We start from the raw sequence: 20816 nt of genomic DNA, 5'->3' as shown, positions 1-20816 counted from the left end.
TGTACGACTCTTGGTTTCAGCTCAGGTCATGATCTCGGGGTTCTAAGAGCGCTGTTTCGGGTTCTGAGCTCAGTGCAGAGTCTGCTGGGGATTCTCTCTCCCTCTTCCTTGGGCCCTCCTCTTGCTATCTCTTTCTCCCAAAATAAATAAATAAATCTTTAAATAAATAGAGTGGCCAGAGAGTAGAATTTCCTCTTGACATGGCCACAGCTCCAGTGAGGAGGTCGGAAACTGCCATATCATTTATGTGAAATAGAGATCAGACACAGGAAACTAGCTCTGGTGTAGTAGCTCCACTATATACAGAGTAGCAAATGTAGAAAATAAATTCATTTAATAAGATTGCATACCACCTGGCCTCCTCCCCACTCCCTTCAGGGTTGTGACTTGGTAATACTTATAAAACTTATAACAACCAGCTATAGACTTGACAAGATTTTAAATAGTATTTGTAGACAAAGGAGAAATCCCATGAGAATCTACATAACCTATTTTGAAGCAGATTATCAGACCTGAGGAAACCTTTCTTTGTTCAAAGAAATGGAACTGGCCAGAATCAGATTACAGAAATCCAAGTTGGGTCTTATGAAAAGGGCCTGCAACATTAAAAGCAGAGAACATAGCACACAAAAAGATAGAGAAACAAAGCATATTTGCAGGCAGTGTGGGGAATGTCAAATGAAGAAGATATTCTTAAAACTGAATTTTTAAAATCATAGACTCTGTGAAGTATGATAAAAGAAAAATGACAAAACAAACATAGATTAAACAGACTTGGATAAAAGGTGGGCAAAAATATAAAGATTCCAGGATAAAACAGGGAAGTAATATAAAGAAATATATAATACATTAGCAGACTTAAAAACTGAATTAGAGGGGCGCCCGGGTGGCTCAGTGGGTTAAAGCCTCTGCCTTCGGCTCAGGTCATGATCCCAGGGTCCTGGGATCGAGCCCCGCATTGGGCTCTCTGCTCAGCGGGGAGCCTGCTTCCACCTCTCTCTCTATCTGCCTGCCTCTCTGCCTACTTGTGATCTCTGCCTGTCAAATAAATAAATAAAATCTTTTAAAAAAAAAAGTGTTAAATAAAAAAACTGAATTAGAAGGAGTAAAAAGTAGAATCAGCATTCTAAAAATCTCAATCAATTCCAGAGAATATAAACTTGCGAAGCTCTCTGACAATGCAGAGGCAAAGCAAAAAGAGATGAAAATGATGACAGAAAAAGAGATGTAGAAGACAGTGAAGAAAAGAATAGAATAAACAGAACATTAGCAATCAAGGACATGAAAACTTTTCTGGTCCAAAGATAGAAGTGGATCTGCTTATTAAAAAGCTCATTAGGTATCCATAGAAAATTAAAGTACAAAGCCCAACATTTAAATAAATCCTCGTACAATTTGAAATTCAAGATTATAGAAGGTTGTAAGTTATCCCCTTTGGACCAAAGAAAGAGTTTGACTTCAAAGGAAGGGAAGTCAGACTTTTCTCCAATTTTTCCTAACCATTAATGCAATGGGATAATACCTATAGTTTAAAGGGGAAAAAAAGTTGACTTAAGCTAAGCTGCCATTCACGTGCAAGGGCAAAATAAAAACTATTTCGAAATGCAAGTGTTCAAAAGTAGTTATGAAGAATGTCCTTGACTCAATAAAAAGAGCAAAGTAAGAAAAAGAATGCACACCACACTATCATTTTGATTATTTAGGTATATACATGTATAAATATGTTTTAGTCAGTATATAAGTAGTCTAAAAAGGTAAATATCAAATTGTTAGTAGCAGTTACTCCTGGCGGGAGGTTTTTGACTGTATATATTTTTATGAATTACTTGATTCTTTTGCATAAGTATGTATATTACTACTGAATAGCAGATGGGTCAAAGGACATAATAAAAATGGGAAAGTGAGGACGCCTGGGTGGCTTAGTCGGTTAAGCATCTGCCTTTGGTTCAGGCCATGGTTTCAGAGTGTCCTGGGATTGAGTCCTGCATTGGGCTCCTTGCTCAGCAGGGAGCCTGTTTCTCTCTCAGCCTGTGGCTCCCCAACTTGGGCACTCTCTCTCTCTCTGACAAATAAAAATCTTAAAAAAAAAAGAGAGGGGGAAAGCCATAGAGTAAAAGACCTGATGGTGAGCACTGAAAACACTTAATATAAAATTAATTCTAAATAACTATTGTAAATTTAGAAACAACATGGAATTGTGTGAAAAAGAAAATACATATTTGTAAGCAGCCCTAATTTCCATATCTTAAATATATGAGTCAATAGTTCTGGCTTTTTTTCTATTCTTGATGTTGATACTTTGAGAATAGAGGATCAAGTATGTTTTTTAATAAATTACTCACTGGTAGCACTTGAATATTTTCTAGACCACCAAACAACAAAAGCAATAGATTGCCCAAAACTACATGTATGTGTATATACACACATACACATACACATGTATGTATGCATGTGTACAAGTATATATATATGTATATATAATACGTATAGTATATCTTGGGGCACCTGGGTGGCTCAGTGGGTTAAAGCCTCTGCCTTTGGCTCAGGTCATGAACCCAGGGTCCTGGGATCGAGCCCTGCATCCAACTCTCTGCTCAGCAGGGAGCCTGCTTCCCTTCCTCTCTCTCTGCCTGCCTCTCTGCCTACTTGTGATTTCTGTCAAATAAATTTTAAAAAATCTTAAAAAAATATGTATAGAATATATAAATACATAAAAGACATAAAACAAGAACAAAGCATATACTGGACAGTCTAATTTTATGAAAAGAAAAGAATAAGTATACACATTTAAGCATGGGGAAGACTGGAAGGACTTAAACTATTCTATTAACACTGATTAATTTTAGGTGGTAGTTTACAGGTGATTTTTTTGTGTGTGCTTTTCTATATTTTCCATTTAAAACATTTTGGGATAATTATGTATACAACAAACAACACTCCAAAAATGTCATTTAACAAATTAATAAGCAGATAAGCCAGGAGTTCCAAAACTTGGACAATTTAAGCCCCATCTTTAACCTCAACAACATATTTAAGAATGACGAAGTTTCCCTACATCCAGAAAGAAAGCAAAAATGACTGTAAGAATGAATGGGACGTGATATGAGACTCAAAACACCGACTTATAATGTGACTTATAATAATTTATTCCCCCATGGGGCGCCTGGGTGGCTCAGTGGGTTAAAGCCTCTGCCTTCGGCTCAGGTCATGATCCCAGGGTCCTGGGATCGTGCCCCACATTGGGCTCTCTGCTCTGTGGAGAGCCTGCTTCCTCCTCTCTCTCTCTCTGCCTGCCTCTCCTCTCTCTGCCTGCCTCTCTGCCTACTTGTAATCTCTGTCTGTCAAATAAATAAAATATAAAATAAAATAAAATAATTAATTCCCCCAATCAACCCAAAGAATGGCCCCAGCATTAGCTTACTGAAAAGTTCTTCACTTAGTTCTTAGTCAGACAATATGGGGAGGAAGACAAATAAAACTACTATGGGGATGCTAGAATAAGCACTGCTTACACCTCTGCATGCATAAATGCATTAGTACCATTAAATAACTAGAGCTTCAGGAAAGTTCTTTAGAGCCTCAGGAAAGACTATATATCCTATAGAAAGACTATAGATCCTTGGTTAGTATCGCCAGTCACATACATAGATTTTGAAGAAGACAATTAAGCTTTTTTTTTTTACACTGACTAAGGCACACCATGAACTGAACATCTTTCTCCTAAAACAGTTTCTTTTTCATCATTTCTCCTATCTGCATATAGGGTTGTTGGGGTTTCAATGAGAAAATGCATGTAAAGAGTTTGGCGCAGTGCCTGGAAGGCGATTAGTGCCTGCAAGAGCTTAACTTCATTATTATTACAGTTCGATTACTTTTTCAATCACTTATGCACATAATGTGGCAGAAAAGACATAGAATTTTATTTGTTTTGCTTCCTTTCAGGATGGCTATATATTACTGTTTTTAACCACAAGTTATTATAGAAAATTTCATACATACACAAAAGTAGAACACTATAATGAAATCAATCCACCCATTATTGAGATGTAATAATGATCAATATTTGGTCTTTTTTTCATTCATGCTTCTGTCCATAAATTATTTTGAACCAAATCCTAGACATCAAATCATTAGAACATGAGGATTTAAAAAAAAATTTTTTTTTTTAATTTTTCTTAAGTAAACCTATGCCGAACACTGGGCTCGAACTTATGAACTTGAGATCAAGAGCTTCGTGCTTGGGGCGCCTGGGTGGCTCAGTTGGTTAAGTGTCCAACTCTTGATTTTGGCTCAGGTCATGATCTCAGGGTCATGAGTTCGATCCCTGTGCTGATCCCTGCGTCAGGCTCCATGTTCAGCGGGGAATCTGCTTGAGATTCTCTCCCTCTCCCTCTGCCACTCCCCACTTCCCTCTCTGGAAGGGAGGAAAGAAAGAATGAATCCATGCTATACAGACTGAGCCAGCCAGGAGTCCCAGAACATGAGGTTTTAAAGTACTACAGAAAAGGAAGGGTTCTAAGCCTACACTTCCTTACTAGCTACATGATCTTGGGTAAGTAAATTACTTACCCTTCTGAATTTAGATGTCCAGCAGCCACACAATGAACCTAAGGTCACTTTCTTTACCCTGGCTGGCTCTGTTTCAACATCTGTGATGTCTGTCTCAGAATGTAACTAGCTCCACTCTGCTTTTACCCTCATCTTATTTTTCTTCTGGATGATTCCAATAGCAACCTGTTTTCTTACCTCTTGCTCATCCCACACCCAGGTTTGTTTTTGGTTTTTTTCTTTTACCTTTTTTTTTTTTAAGCTAAGTACTAGTCCTGCAAGATGTTAAATAAAAAAAGATCATGGGTGAATCAAGTTTGGGAAAGATTGCAAAGTCTATTCTCACAGTACACTATGTTAAATCTCCAATAAGTCTTACAGTATTGGGTTCTGTTTAATGTTGTTACTTTTTAAAAATTATTGTTTTGAGAGAGAGAGAGAGAGAGAGCGCGCGCATAAGTGGGGGGAGGGGCAGAAGGAGAGGGGAAGAGTGAAAAGCAGACTCCCCACTGAGCAGGGAGCTCGACGACTTGGGGTTTAATCTCAGAACTCTGAGATTATGACCTGAGCCGAAATCAAGAGTTGGATGCCTAGCTGACAGAGCCACCCAGGCATCCCTGCTTAACATTATTTTACCATAACTTGTATGATCATGAAAGTCTTTTTCTTTCATCTAACAATTAAGAACCTATAAAACTAGAGTTCCATAGAACATGCTTAGGAAATACAATGATACATTAATGCCAAATCAATGCTCCTTAAGCAATGCCTTCTTTGGAATACTACCAGCTCAACAAAATTTCAAGAGTTCCTTCTTAATTACAGGTTCAAATTAACTTATGTTGCTTCTCACGTTTGTACATGCCACCAACTGCTTCCAAACTAGGATGTTTGCTTTACAAGTCTAGATCTCTCTCGTTCTGTGTGTAAGACAGTATAATACAGACATGCTCAGTAAATACCTGTTGAATGGACATCAAGGTGGGACCAAACATGGGACCAATCTGGACAGCACTGAAATTGCACATGTTGCTGCTACTGATGAGTCCTTGACATATTTTACATATCTTGGTACTGAACACTAAAAGCTGGAGAAAATATCGATCTCTTTCAGATTTCTAAAAGGCCGAGGTTCTTAAAGAGTCCCTCCATAGCTGACCTAAAGGTTCTAGGGTCAGCTATGCAGATGACCCATACGAGTTTATCAACATTTTTTCACTCTTCTCTTGAACCTCAGTCACCTCTTTCAAAAAGCACCACCACCACCACCACCATCACAACAGAACAAATAACACAAAGGTACTAATACCTACTTGGCAGGCTTATTAGGAGAACTTAATGAGATACTATATAGAAGTACCTAATCATGGGACCATTACATGCTAGATATAGAGACGTTATTTTCCTCTGCAATGGAGAATAAAGTAGAATAAAAAGAAAAGGAAAGACACATGTTATACAGAGTAGCTAGGGAAAACCGTTCTAACAAGGTGACACTTAGAAGGGAGTGAGAGAGCCACACAGCTCTCTGGGGACACAGTGTTCTAGGTTAAGAGGAAAGCAAGTGCAAAGACCCTTAGACATGAGTGCTTGGCTTGTGTGAAGAATAGCAAGGACGCCAAAGTGACTAGAGCATATCGGGTAGGAGGAGAGCAGTAGGAGCTGACATCAGAGTTAAGGGCGGGTAGAGGTGGTGTCATATCACTGAGAGCATTGCTGGATGTTGTTAAAACTCTGGCTTTTGGGTGCCTGGGTTCAGTTCATTGAGCAACTGCCTTTGGCTCAGGTCACGATCCTGGAGTCCCAGGACTGAGTCCCGCAACGGGCTCCCTACTCAACAGGGAGTCTGCTTCTCCCTCCGACTCTCCCCCTTCTCATGCCTTCTCTCTCTCATTCTCTTTCTCTCTCAAATAAATAAAAATCTTTAAAAATAACACCACCACCACCACCAAAACTCTGGCTTTTGTTCTAAGTGAGAGAAGCAGCTATCAGAAAGTTTTGAACAAAGAAGTGACATGATCTTATTGATGTTTTAAAAAGATCATTCCACTTGTGCTGAAAACAGACTGGGGAGTAGGAGGAAGGAGGAACTAGAGAAACCAGTCAGAAGGCATTGCAAAGAGCTGATCTAGGGTGGGGTGGTAAGAAAGAGTTGTATCTGCATTTATTTTGAAGGTAAAGAAGACATGAACAGCTGATAAATTAGATATGGAGGTGTGAGAAAAAGAGTAGCCAAGAATAACCCCAAGAATTTAATATAAGCTACCCAAAGTCAAAGCTGTTATTTACCAAGATGGGGAGAAGACAGACAGACCAGGCTTATGGGAGAGTATGGATCTGGAGACGTTATGTTTGACATACCTATTTCACAGTCCTTGAGGCGGAGACCTACCTTAGTCTCGAGTTGCCACGAGCTGCAACTGCCCTGGGGCAGCCTGTGAACCACTACTACAGGCTGAGGGCATGGGCCGCTGGCTGTGTGTTCTTCTCTGGCCACATCATACACTTTTCATATGCTGCATTGTACCATATGCTGTATCACATACACGTATCATACTGACACTACCGCTGGGAGAGTTGATAAGGAGTTAGGGGTCAGCAAGTCTGAAGCTGGTTAGGCCTCTTTCCTTGCTCTGCACCAAAAGGCAGCTAAGCCAGTAGCTGATTCCCAGAAGTACCCTCCAGAGTCAAACTCACCTTGTGATCACAGAAGAAGAGTACTAAGATCTCCTGGCCCAAGCCATGCTTACCCAGTTTCTCTTCTAACTGAACTTCTCCCACAACATATAAACAGTGTTAGTTATCCTCAGCCTCACATACTACCATTCCCCATTATTATCCCCTTCTGACACTAGAAGAGCAGGATTTTACTCCCAACTTTTCATTGGAAAAGCATAAAATGAGTATTCCTCTTAGAAGAGAGAGAGAGTCTGATATTCCCAAGATATTAGTCATTAAACAAATCCAAAGAGGAAGAGGTTTTTTATATGTCAATAGGTTTAACCAAGGGGAATATATGCAAAAATTATGCTATAAGGATCATGTCACTGTTCACAGCAGTACAAAAATTGAGAATAGTCCCTTGGCTCAATAAAGCAAAGACTAGTTAAAGAAATCTTGGCATACAGAAGAATACAAAGTGATAATCAAAAATGATTCCATATAGGGCGCTCAGTTGGTTAAGCATCCAACTCTTGATTGTGGTTCAGGTCAAGACCTTGGGATCCCGAGATTGAGCTCCATGTTGGGCTCCACGCTTGGTACAGAGTCTCCTTGAGATTCTATCTTCCTCTCCCTCTGCCCCACCCATTTGTTCTCCTCTATCTCTCCCTCTAAAATAAATAAATAAATATCTTTTTAAAAAATGATTCCATATAAGAATACACTAAAAAAAGATTAGGTGAAAAAAATCAGATTATAGTCTGTATAACAATTCTTAGTTTTATATTTAAAAAAGTATGTATGCTAGTAGTTAAATATGATTATGATTAGCAAAAATAACAGAGATGTTACCACTAGGTAAAAGGACTGTGGATAAATTTTTCTTTCTTTTTTTTTTACTTGTCTATAATGAACATATAACTCTTCTCTACTAAGAACAAGTTTAAACATTTTAAATCTTCAATATAGCAATATTTTTTATTCAATATAATCTCTTTCATATTTGCAGTTTATGGCTGGGATTTAGTTTTTACTATTTGGTATTTTTTTAAAAAACATCTACCTGGGGTGCCTGGATGGCTCAGTCGGTTAGATAGCTGGCTCTTGATTTTGGTTCTGGTCATGATCTCAGAGTCCTGGGAACAAGCCCTGTATTGGGTTCTGTGCTCAGTGGGAGTCCGCTTGAGGATTCTCTCTCCCTCTCCCTCTGTTTCTGCCCCTTCCCCACCGCTGGCACATGCTCTCTCTCTCTCTCTCTCCCTAAAACATATAAATAAATCTTTAAAAAAAAAAAAAGCCATGCACCTATGTCTCTCTATATATACTTCATGTAGGCCAAAAGGCTTCCACCCACGAAGCCATTTGTGGCCTCTTCCCCAAAGGCCTCCCCAGGGGATATGATGTTAACAACTCTGCAAAGAGGTCAGACACAGGGTTCCCCAGCTCAGCATAGGAGACTTTGTTCCCAGGGTGTGTGGGTGCCCCTTCCCCACCCAAGCAATTGCCACATGGGAACGTGAAGCAGAGCAGCCTGCCCTACCCTCCACACCTGGCCAAAGACCCAACTGTTAAGCAGAGACTAAGAGTTCCACAGTCCCCACCAGGGCAACAGGCAACGAGCTTTGTTTTCTATAAACAGACCAGAAAAAAGTTCAGGTTAAAACACAGTCCTTAGAGGAAGAAAAATAGAAACCAGGCAGCGGGGAATGCTTCATATTCCTAAAAGCTTTTTTTGTAAGTTAACACATGGTGTCTGCTTCTCTCTAGTCACCTATTTATCACTCCCCTCCTTAGAGAAGGGAAAAAGCCCTGGCTGTTTTCCTAGTGCAGAGTTTTGTGGCTGGGGGGAAGGAGGAGAGGGGGGAGGAAGGAGGGTGCTTTAAGCATGATGCAAACCATTTGGAGCTGAGTGAGAGCACTGCCAACACAAGCTGCACTATTTAAACAAGTGAGGAAATGATCGTATATACAACATGCCAGTGAGCACACACACACACACCAAAGGAAGTCGAGAGGGCTTTTTTTTTTTCAGGACACAGAGCTGGATGTCAGCGGCTAAAAGGTCGATATTTTCCCTTAACACCCTTCTCAATGACTTAATCATGTTCCGTTTGCACAGAAAACTTCCCAAGAATAAAAAAGTCTGGAGAATTAAGAGGAGGGGTGAATGGGGAGGGATGTTTGGCCTGGGGCTGACCTTATCCGAGGTTTTCTCCACGTAGCAGGGGTCCTGAGGGGCAGCTAGCAAGGGGACAAAGCCGGAGAGAAGTCGATCCTCTTCCAGGATAAGAAGGGTGAGGTCATCGTCCGGGTCCTTGTACAGTGGCACCTCAGACTGATTCACCGCAGTCAATATGTTACAGAAATCAGCCAGCATCGACCACACATCCATAGCAACCCTGTGAGAAATAAGGGCAGAAAGAACAGCTCTAAAGAGGGACCAGTTAAAGTATTTTAAGCACTTGTGAGAAGGGAGGTACTGGTGGCAAATGCTGCCTATGGCTGGCAACTTCCAGAAACTCTTACCCAAAAAGCTAGGGTACAAAACTGCATCCATGGCAGCAATCTGGTGGGCGAGTGTCCATCTAGGCAAAGTTGAAATTGATTAGGGGGAGTTTTTAAAATCTTAACCAGAGAGGAAAAGGAATTTAGAGAATTGGTTGCCTAATGCAGGTCCTGTCACCTTTCCAGACAGTGTGCCTGAGACACTTACTCAAACATTCTAGACACCCAGTGCCTGAGGCAGCTCCCAGAATTCCCCCACTTCTGTCCAGCCAAGTATATGCCACAAGATAGCAACAGAGCGCCAATCTCCCCTCCTCCCATGCAGCCAGAGGAGCCAGTCACACCATGAAGAGAGTCACGTTGGTTTTTTTTTCCCCTTATGATGCTTTAGAAATCTTCTCTTACATATAAGCAGGAAAACAAACAAATACAAATAGGTGAATGGGATTAAGAGTGCATCTGTTCTGATGAGTACCAAGTAAGGTACAGAATTGTTGAAGCACTATACTATACACCTGAAACTAATATAATACTGTATGTTAACTGTACTGGAATTAAACATCTCCTCCTACCCCACCCACCCACCCAATAAAAAACCTCATTCTTGGCCCGCCAAGATCATCCCAGGACACTAAAGCTTCCCATGCATCTCAGCAGATGAACCAGTCCCAGTGCTGTCTTGGCCACCCCACTCCCTCTCCTTTCTCTCATTTGTAGAAGGTTAGATACAGGGTGACCAACCACTCTGCCTTGCCTGGGACTGTTCCAGTTTTTGTACCTATTGATGCTAAGTTGTACTTCAAAAGGAGTGAGTTGCACAGGAGAATTACAAAAAAAAAAAAAAAAAAAAAGCTTTACAATTAGGGTCAAGAGGTGGAGTGGCAAGAGGCAAAGAAAGCTACGAATGAGCTACATCCTGGAATCTTCCCAGAGGAGTTACTGCGCATGAGCCAAATCTGCTAGGGAGGGACCTCAGCCTTAAGCAATTTGTTTCTCCCACAGTCTAGGAGCTTTGGGGAGATGGCAGAAAAAAGGGCATTCAAGGGACATGCCACTGAAGGTGATGCTGGGAGAGAAAGTGGAGTAGGGGTGTGGGGACTCCCTGACTCCAGGTGGAAGGAGCCTGCACTGGTTTATTTACTGTAATCACTACACTAGGAAAAGGCAATGAAATGAAACATCTTGTTTTCAAGAGTGTCCTGGGAACCAGGCGGAACACAGCCCCATTAATCACACAACAGCACATAATCAACACACGTGTACTGCAGAAGTAACTTGCTTCACAGGCTTTGCCCAGGAAAAAGAACATGTTTGGGAAGAATCACCGGAGGGACGAGAGTTTTCTAAAGCCTTCTCTCTGCACAGACACCAACAACCAGACTCATTCACAAAGCTCCATCTTTTGGCTCAGCTGAGTTTGGCTGTCAGAAATGTTTAAATATGGAAAAAAATAAACAGTTGCAACACGTTTCTGTGCAGAGATCTGCCTGAGCCCCTTTGTGATGTAATGGGAAACGCGGCATTCAGGCTACCAGCTGTAGAATAAACAGAACTTCGAGGGTTAAAAGGAACTGAACTTTCCACGACCCCATCTGCAGAGAAGAAAATAATAAGAGGAATGATGCACTGCCCCACAGCTCTGATAGTTTATCCTCCGGTCCCGGCTGCAGAGACAAGCACCGGATGTGATAGGGCTGCTCAGGGCCGCCTCCGAGGTTAGCGCTGCCCATGGGAGACGCACAGGGAGGCTCTTCCAGCTCCCCACTTCCTCCCCCAGTGCCCTGCTGGCCACTTGAGCCCACTGCCTGAGTCCAATCCCACAGCGCTGGTGAGCTCTGGCCAACAGGCACTGCTCGGCTGCAGAGCAGCAATTTGGAAAATAAACAGGAAAGACGACAGTGAGAAGGAAGAAGGTGAAAAGTCTCCCAGCTGAATTCTTGGTTTAGGGGCCTTGGTTGGTGTTGTGCAGGTCAAGGACCTGATCGCTTCAGGACGTAGTGGGGGGTAGGGAGGTGTGGGCAGCAGCATCCCCAGTCAGGGAGAGGCAGCAGAAAATTACCCACGGCTGCCACAGTGGGAGGCCCCACATCCTTCTCTCATCCCCCCACCCCTACCATCTTGGATGCAAGACGAAGAAATATGTGGTACCATGTGGTTCTCATTACCATGCTCCCCTGTCCCCTAAGGCTCAGATAAACCAAAACTGACTCCTCCCAGAGACTGCTGGCCACCACTAGGGACCCCTGCCCACAGCTGCCTTTTGCCCATTACCACCCACCTTGTGCCAAAATCTTAAGACTCACTGAAAAAATGAAGTGGATGAGAGTTCCTAACCCAGGGTTGGTTTGTAAGATAGCAGCTGGTGCCAAAAGACGTAGGAAGTGTCCCAAGTTCCCAAATGAGGAATATAAAGGGGCCTGAGGGCCATGCTAGACTAACCAGAACCAAGGGAATACACAAAATGCTTCAGTGAAAGGTCACTTCTACCCTGATCCATTCAGACTGGTCTTGTGATTGAATTCTGATTCCAAGTAGCTGCTTTCTTCTGGTGTCTTGGTGCAACTGCCCAAGATCACTTCATCAATTACCTCCTCTCCCAGTGAGCACCATGGACACAAACACACTAATTAGGCACCCATGCATCATACCGTGACTCTCCACAGAGGGAAGGGAAGAGGAGTGTCAGGAAACTAGTACTAAAAGGAAGAGGTACTTAAACTAGGTGAGGGGCGCCTGGGTGGCTCAGCCGGTTAAGCATCTGACTCTTGGATTTTCGCTCAGGTCATGATCTCAGGGTCATGAGATCAAGCCCCACGTCAGCTCTGCACTCAGCAGGCAGTCTGCTGGAGATTCTCTCCCTTTGCCCCCCGCCACCCTCGCATGCACTCATGCTCTTTCAAATAAATACATTTACTTAAAACACACACACACACACCAAAAAACCAAAAACCTAGGTGAGATGCCTGACCTCAAAAGCTAAGGATAAGGTAATTCCTGGTACCTGGGCATCATCACCTCAGCTTACCCCCAACCAGGCCTCTGGGCTGAGAGGTCAGCTCTGTGGGTGAACACAGGGTTTCCTATCTGCTTGGAAGGGGAAAAGCTTGGCTTTTTCCTGCTCTAGCTCCTTATCCCAGGTAGGAGTGCCTCCCAAACTTCAACCCTCAGCAGCCCTTGGGTTCTGAGGGTTCTAAGTTAGCCTGGGCCAAGGAGCCCAAAGTCAAATTCTGGCAGCTATGAGTTTTTTTCCAATCTTCTAGAAACACTTGGAAAATGACTCTCCAAAAGGTTTTTCAGACAATCTCAAACAACCTTTGGTTCTAAACAGTGGTATGAGCCTGGGCGAGTGCCTTTGGCTTATTCTGGTCCCAAGTCATATTTTGGGGAAGATCCCAGAACCCACAAAATCCCACTACAGTTAGGATGCATTCTTTACCAAGCAGACACAAAGCAGCCAGAGAATATGAAACTGCGTCCAGCGAGTCCGTTTACGGCTCTCAGAATGGTGGCAAGGGAACCTCTCAAGCAGCTGTAATGTGATTAGTGAGCAAGATCAGCAGTTGCTGGGTGACCCAGTGGCCCAACCCCACAGAAACACCACACACAAGGAAAGCAGACCCCTGGCTGGAGTCTGAACACCAGATCCTAGCTTGGGACAGACCAGCAGTGGCTAGTTAGAGGTATGTACTCAGGACCGAGGCTTACTCACTTCCCTACAGACATGCATTCACTCACTCCATCAGGAAAGGAAAAAAAATAAGAGTTAATTTACTTTTTATTGCCTCAGAATTCCAAGGTTTAATGTAGCTGTCAGTTTGAGTGCAGTGCAGCTGCTGGCCGATACAATGCAGCCCAGGCCAGCCCAGGTGACTGGGGAAACACATTTCACAGAAATGAACCAACACACACTCTTGGCTGGTTGTTTGGGGGATATTGACTTGGGGAATCATATTAACCCTTCAGGCTGGGGTTATTTCTGCATACACCCCTGGAAAAGCAGCTTCAGTCCAAGGAACTGAGAAGCCCTGGTGTCAGGTAGACTAATAGGCTTCTGTGTTCCTGCACTCTGGAGTTTTCTCACACAAAGTGTTATCCCACAAAATGCTCCAAAAGGTTAAGTAAGGTATGAGACAGGTGAGGCAAGTTATACCACAACAGATCTCTTTTCTAGAACTCAGAACGAAAGGCAGATCTGCCAGCTTTATAGAGAAGAAAGAGATCAGGTAGGAACTTTTCTAAAGGCTCCATCAGGGGTGGGGCCCAGGGAGGTAGAGAGTTCGGAGAGTGGAGTGCTAAGGTCCAACCAGGTCTCAGGCCATCCTTCTGGCAAGTCTAAGGAGGACTGAGCCCTCACACACCCCTTCATATTTTTACTGGGGGAACAGGCTGACTGGTGATTAATATCAAGTACAATGACCCCATGTTACAAGCCTGCAGGGGCCTGTGGAGGTGGCCATTTCCTGTGTAATACCAGCTTGTTTAAACACTAACATTCAAACTCCACAGCTGCAGAACAAACCCGGAAAGAGGTGAGTGAGAAGAAGCCCTGCATTGTGTTTCAGAGCTATGGAAGATGAGAGTTGTAGTACAGATGGGAAACAAGTTGGGTCTTTTGGTTCCTGGAATGAGGAGTTCTGGAAATATAGCCAAGGTGGCACAGAAACTAGACATGAGGAAGCTGGAAAAGAGAAAGCCCGTGGACTATACACACAAAGAGGAAAGACAGAAGGCCACAACAAGAGAAACGCTCTTAAGATATGCAGTATGCTCCTTTAAAAACTTGTCTGCCTAAGGACCATTATACCCCAGCCCACAACTCCCAACATGGGGTTCCATTGCAGCCCTGAGGACTTTGCACTCAACTGCAGGTGGTGAGCGGCTAATAGGTAGAAAGGACCTGAATGAACCCCTTAGGAAGCCCCTTTGCTAAGCTGAGATGTCATGCCAACTCTGTTTTCAGGGGGCTGAGGATTTGGTCTGGTGACAATGCCAAGTACCTCAACGGGCTCTGGAATGGGGTAGAGATGAGGGTGGTAGGAATCTCTCCAGCTCTCTCAGAGATTAAGGAACTGTAGTGTATTTTCCAGATGCTGCCATGATATAAAGAGGAGACACGGGGGGCACCTGGGTGGCTCAATGGGTTAAAGCCTCTGCCTTCGGCTCAGGTCATGGTCCCAGGGTCCTGGGATCGAGCCCCACGTCGGGCTCTCTGCTCAGCGGGGAGCCTGCTTCCTCCTCTCTCTGCCTGCCTCTCTGCCTGCTTGTAATCTCTGCCTGTCAAACAAATAAATAAATAAATATTTTAAAAAATAAATAAATAAAGAGGAGACACTGGTGTCAGAGATCACTGTTTCAGGAGTTAAGACATGGGGAGCAAGATATCATCCTCCAAGAATAACAGCTGTTTATTAGATGAATATAAGAACCTAAGAGTTGGTAAAAGATAATCCCTTCTGCCTTTCTGATTTATACAAACAAGTCAACTGGGGCCCTTGGGAAAGTGTCCAACTTAAATTGATTCTGCCCAATAGGGCAAATCGAATTCTGAAGCCCGGTCACCCTGCACAACTCCAGGAACATAAACTTCTGCATGTTCTAAGCAGCGCAGCTGGAACCCTTTGGCCAACAACAGGTCACGGTAACCTCATTCCAGGATGTCTCAAGTACCTCTACTGTGCCTCCCTCAGCCTCCCTCTAGGTCAGTGCCTTACGTGACTGCAGTTTTCCCAAGCTACGCTCAACATGTATGGCCTCTGTTGCATCACTATGGTGTGTTAAACCCATCAACACTGTGTGTTTGGGAAAGAGCAGCCCCCAGGGGACCTCAACATCTCCACTGCATGAGTGGAGCCCTCGGCGGCCTCCCTGGTGCGGATTCTCACGGTTCCTGCCTCTCTAAATTTTTAGCTGTAACCACTCCAACACGTCTTCTTAGTTTAGCACACACTGGACCCAAATAACCTCAGCCCAGAGCTGGAAAGTACGCTCCCTGGGGTCAGCTGCTGTACCCTGTTGGGGTCAGACTGGAGCCTTAGGCCAACACCCCTTCCTCTCACAAGTCCTGTGAGAGGAGTTGGGAGGGGACAGAGGCTCCTGCCGTGGGAGAGATCACGTGTGTCTCACACTCAGCACTTGGAGGAAGAGGAACCCCCCTGGTGCCAGGCTGTAGTGCTGACGCCCCAACCCGGAGCCAGGGAGACTGGGTGGGGAGCCAGGGTAGCAAAGGGGCTTCCCACAGTCACCACCACTTCCTTCAGGGAAGTGCTGATGGACTATTACTTAGTGACCTCCTAAAATGCCCTTTTGGGAAGATGTATTAAGCGTCCTTGAAGGGATGCCGATTAGACTTGGGATTAGTTCTTATTTTCAGAGCTGCCCCGTGAGGGTGAGTGAACTAGCTGTTTTTTAACTCAAGAATTTCTATCTCGTCTACAGGGTCAACACATGTAGGCTCCCTGAGGAAATCAGCTTACTGCATACTCCCTACATATCCCTAAGTCTCCCTATGTGACAGCACTGAGAGTTCCCTACAAGCCTTTTCCAGCATGCTCTGTAGACTATACAAGACAAGCCATGGAAAAGTAACAAGTCCAGGAATTTCTGGTGTTTTTTTTTTCTTCTTCTTCTTCTTCTTTTTTTTTTTTTAACAGTACTCCAATCCAACAGTGTGATAAATGCATCCGAGCTACAATTAGGAAGATATATAGCATCAGAATGCGAAGGTCTGGGCAGCCTGGTGAAACGCGGGCTCTCCAGAGCCCCAGCTATGTTTCCCATTATGTAACCCTGGTCATGGGCAGACAGCCAGACTCCAAATGAAAAAGAGACTCTGGCTTGGCACTGGTTCTATTTTCCTATCCTCATTCGGGGTCAGCGCAGTGTCATACAGCTGCAGAGAAAGCTCTGGGGATTAAACCTGGGAAAGCCTCCAAGACCAGGACCTGGGTTCAAGTACCAGCTGAAAGCAATAAACCAACTGCCACAGCTGGGCTAGGTTTGGATGTTCTCAAAGTCCCCTGACTCTTTCACTTACTGAGAACTAGAGATCAAGATGAGGGAAGATTTGGCTTCAGCAGAGACTATGAAATGAGGTAGGCTGTCCCACTGCCCTAGCTTGCCAAAGGTCCTAGGATGTGAGGGGTCATTATGCTTAGGCTCGTGAAAGCCTGTTGCTCTGCTCCTCTCCATCACCTGACATTCACAGCTTACTTCATGCTCACATGGTTAAGTGGGGAGCAGCTACCTCTCCCTCCTAATAAGAGACCTAGTGTAGAAACCGTGTTCCCCACTCCTCCTCTCCCAAACCCCACAAGTAGATGGTCGCTCCAAACACTGTGGTCTGTTTTAAACAGACCAAAGCACTTTACACTGTCTTTCACAGCAGCCCAAGGCAACTTTCCACACCCTACTGTAATCCCCTGTACCAAAATCTCCGGGAATATAAAGCCATCCTATTACAAGTACAAATGGGAAAGTCCATCTACTTACTTGCTGACTCCAACACACATACCTATGAGTGCCCCTGTGAGGAAGGCACAAGAGCCCCTGAAATCCTGCCCTTATCACTGTGCGGTGTTGGTGATGTCCTGTCGTCATCATCCTATGTGTGCCATAAGTGCCTAAGTGGCTACTGCCACTTAGGAAATGTATATTGGACTGGAAAGAAGAGAAATATGGGCCAAAAAGGAGAGAACCACGGAGACTAATGCTGAGCTCTGGAATTCCCCTAAGAAAGCTTTGAAATGATTCTCTAACTGTACAGAGAAAGAAGGTAACGAAATGAAAGGGAGGGAATGAAGGGGGATAGATGAATAAGGGTCCAAGTGTGTCAGGGAGACAATTTGGGAATGACAGTTTCTGGAGGAGAAGCAAACTGAAAGGTAAGCTATCTGATCACCTCACGTTAGGATCAATGATGGATCTGTCTTTGCAGAGAACAAATGCTGGCAAAAACCAGCGAAAACCTCCAAAGGAGAGATGTTAAGTAGAAGCCATTTCCTTCCTGTTCTCTTGAGAGCATTCCTAAACCCTCCAAAATGGAGATCAGCACAAGGACCTTGGGAGTGTCACAGGGATTACTATTCTGACATCCACAGAACTGTCTGGTGTTATTCCCAGTGGCCTTAAAAGAAAAGGCTCCAGAGTATGAAAGATCAATGAGCATAAGAGGCCACTTTGAAATCCACAGAACCACCATACCCTGCCAACCTCTCAACCATAGTTATTTACTCAGTGAGTGTTAGGCAGCTATATGAGAAAGTGGAAGTGAGGGACGTAAATTCTCATTCCACTTTTCCAGCACTTGGATCTGACATCTGTGAGGTGGGACTACCCTCAGTGGTGGTCAGGCCAGGTTTGCTCTGTCCAACAGAGGCCCCAGCACTCAAATCACCATGTCTTGTGGTCAGTCCCCAGGACAGCAAAGCTCCACCTTTATGCTTAAACCTGCATCCAGAAACGACCAGCTGCTGATCCCGAATGCAGAGAAAGCACAAAAGGAGACTCCATTCTCTACCACACTGGCTGCTCTAGCCTAGACTGGATTCATCAGTGGTGCCCACAGCTACACAGGAACTTGTTTACTAGGCAATCGGATTCAATATACTGCAAAGAAGAGTCTGAAAAGAAAAAGCAAATTTGTTCAAGTGTCCCAACCCCCTCTGCCTGTCTGTAGCCTTGGAGGGGAAGCCTAGCTGGGGACGGCTGTAGCTTGGACCACGTGCCCAGCTGCAGATTGAGCCCTTGCCCAAAGATGGGCAGCAGCTTGCATAGGCCGGCAACGGGCCATTTGCTACAGCATCCAAAGAGAAAACAGACTCAGCACCTCAAGCAAATGAGGCCCAGCACTTCCTGTGTGAGCTTTCCATTTCCTCAGCCAAACAAAAGCCAAAGGGAGTGGGAGAGGGAGGAGGGATAAAGGGAGACGGGTCACAGAAGAGAGTTAACAGGACTGATGGCCGGGATATGGATAAACAGGGGTTGGGTGGACCATATCTAAGGGACCTGTGGTTGCGAGGTGCGGTGACCCAGGGAAAGCCCAAGCTCCAAGGACAGATGGTCTGCCTCCCCACCCCTTGAGAGGAAGGGAGGAACACTCTGTGACCCCTGTGCAGGCTCAGAAGCAGTGGCTTCGGATACTTGGAGAGCTGAGACCTTCCTTGTCAGTTTCTTTCCAAAACTGCAAATTGCCTAGTCGGCATTATAGATTAACAGCCTGAAATGTTTGAGGTTATACATGTTAACTCTTTAGAGACCACTGCCGGGAAACGGCTGCCCCTAGCCAGCAGATGAGTCCATTCCTTTGTGTGACCCCAGCCGCCTAGCAGACGGCTCAACCCTGGCTCCGAAGGCTTCAGCCTGGGGTGCATTTGGGAACCTAGGAGGGTTCACGGGAGGCTGCTGTGAACATCAGCCACACAGTTACCGAGCAAGGGCTGGGAGGGAAGGGGGAGAGAAAGTGCTGGACAGTCCAGGGGAGCTTCTTGGCATGAGGAACAGGGAAGAAGTTTGAGGAAGAAAAGGGTAGAAAGAAGCACACAGTCCACACAGAAAGGTCAAGAAACTACTAGCTGGAAATCTCTCCTGCAGCCTTCCCTCTGTAGGTAACCCATAAGTGGAGAGACTCACATGGGCAGCCCCCAGCCCAGAGAAGTACCATTGCGCAGCAGCCTAGGTCTCCACACTCTGTCCTCCAGTATGTGCCCCTCCCAGAGCAGAGCAATGAAGAAGAATGATGAAATGCTGGGCACGGATACTCACGCGCTCTCTCTCTTTCTCTCTCTCTCTCTCTCTCTCTCACACACACACACACACCCAGCACAGAGCCTAAAGGAGCTGAGTACACTGAACCTGCCAGACACCACAAACAGAGCACAGGGCGGGGTGGGGGTGGGGGGAGAGAGAAAGAGAAAGGAAAAGGAGAAAGAGAGAGACAGAGCCAGGAAGAAAGAGAAGATGGAGGGAGGGAGAGAGATGGACCATGGAGGGAGGGAGAGAGATGGACCATCAACAGAGTTGACCAGAGATGGGCAGCACCAACGTGCATACACATCAAGAAACGATTGTGCAAATATGAACACACAGTAATACTAACACAAGAAAAGAACGGGACACATAGAGACCAGGAGTCAGCCAACTTTCTGCAAAGGGCTAGACGGTAAACATGTTAAGCTTTGCAGACCATAACATCTCTATTGTAATTACTCAGCTCCACTGCTGCAGTGCAAAAGCAGCCACAGACAAAGTGTAAACAAATAAGCATGGCTGTGCTCCAATACTCCAATATGACTTCATGGACGCTGAAATTTGACTTTCCTAGTAATTTTCACAAGTCATGAAATATTATTCTTTGGATTTCTTTTTTAGCTGTTTAAAAATGTAAACCATTCTTAGCTCCTGGGCCACAGTTTGCTGACCCCTAATACAGACAGACACACACAAGAGGCAGATAAATAGAGGCAGGCAGGCAGGTACACACCAAGACAGGCAGAGACAGGCAGGCTACAGGTGACTCTGGCAGGGAGACCCAGACGAGGCAGGCAGAGGCAGGTAGATTCAGGAAGACCCACATCCACAAAAATTCCCCTTTCAACACACAGATGTTGACTGACACACAGAGACACAGTCACAGACAAACATGGACATGGACACAGGCAGTCTTAGACACAGATACTCAGGAACATATACACACACTCCCATACATGGAAACATGGACAGGACCAAAGCACACATGGACTGACACGCACCCAGAATCAGAGAGAGACATAAATAGACACACTAGAACAGACTCTTCATGGAGACACATGAATCCCTCAAAGAGACCCCTACACCCAGGCTAGAAAGAGACACAGACACAGCACACAGAAATATGTGGACACATATACATGGACAGACATGTACGGGTACACCAGAAGACCCTTAGACACATACAGACCTTCACACACAGATAGACACCCGGACATACACAGACAACCAGAGACAAAGAGGCACACACAGAGATAGAACCCACACACAGATACAGATGTAAGGAACAGCTATGCATATTGGGTGCTTGGGTGGCTCAGGCAGTTGAGCATCTGACTCCCTGTTTTGACTCAGGGTCC

At 44.7% G+C, this 20816-nt stretch overlaps 1 protein-coding gene across 1 annotated transcript in view; it reads right to left on the bottom strand.

The window, feature by feature from the left end:
* Positions 1–20816, bottom strand: part of SMG6 (SMG6 nonsense mediated mRNA decay factor) — a 236751-nt gene that overhangs the window by 109423 nt on the left and 106512 nt on the right. Inside the window, exon 13 of the mRNA XM_080827352.1 lies at positions 9407–9608. Coding sequence (XP_080683478.1) covers positions 9407–9608 — 202 coding nt within the window. The remainder of the gene's footprint in view (positions 1–9406; positions 9609–20816) is intronic.

This window comes from Martes martes, assembly GCF_963455335.1.
Source record: "Martes martes genome assembly, chromosome: 16".
Taxonomy (NCBI): Eukaryota; Metazoa; Chordata; class Mammalia; order Carnivora; family Mustelidae; genus Martes; species Martes martes.
This window is presented reverse-complemented; position numbering and strand designations above follow the sequence as displayed.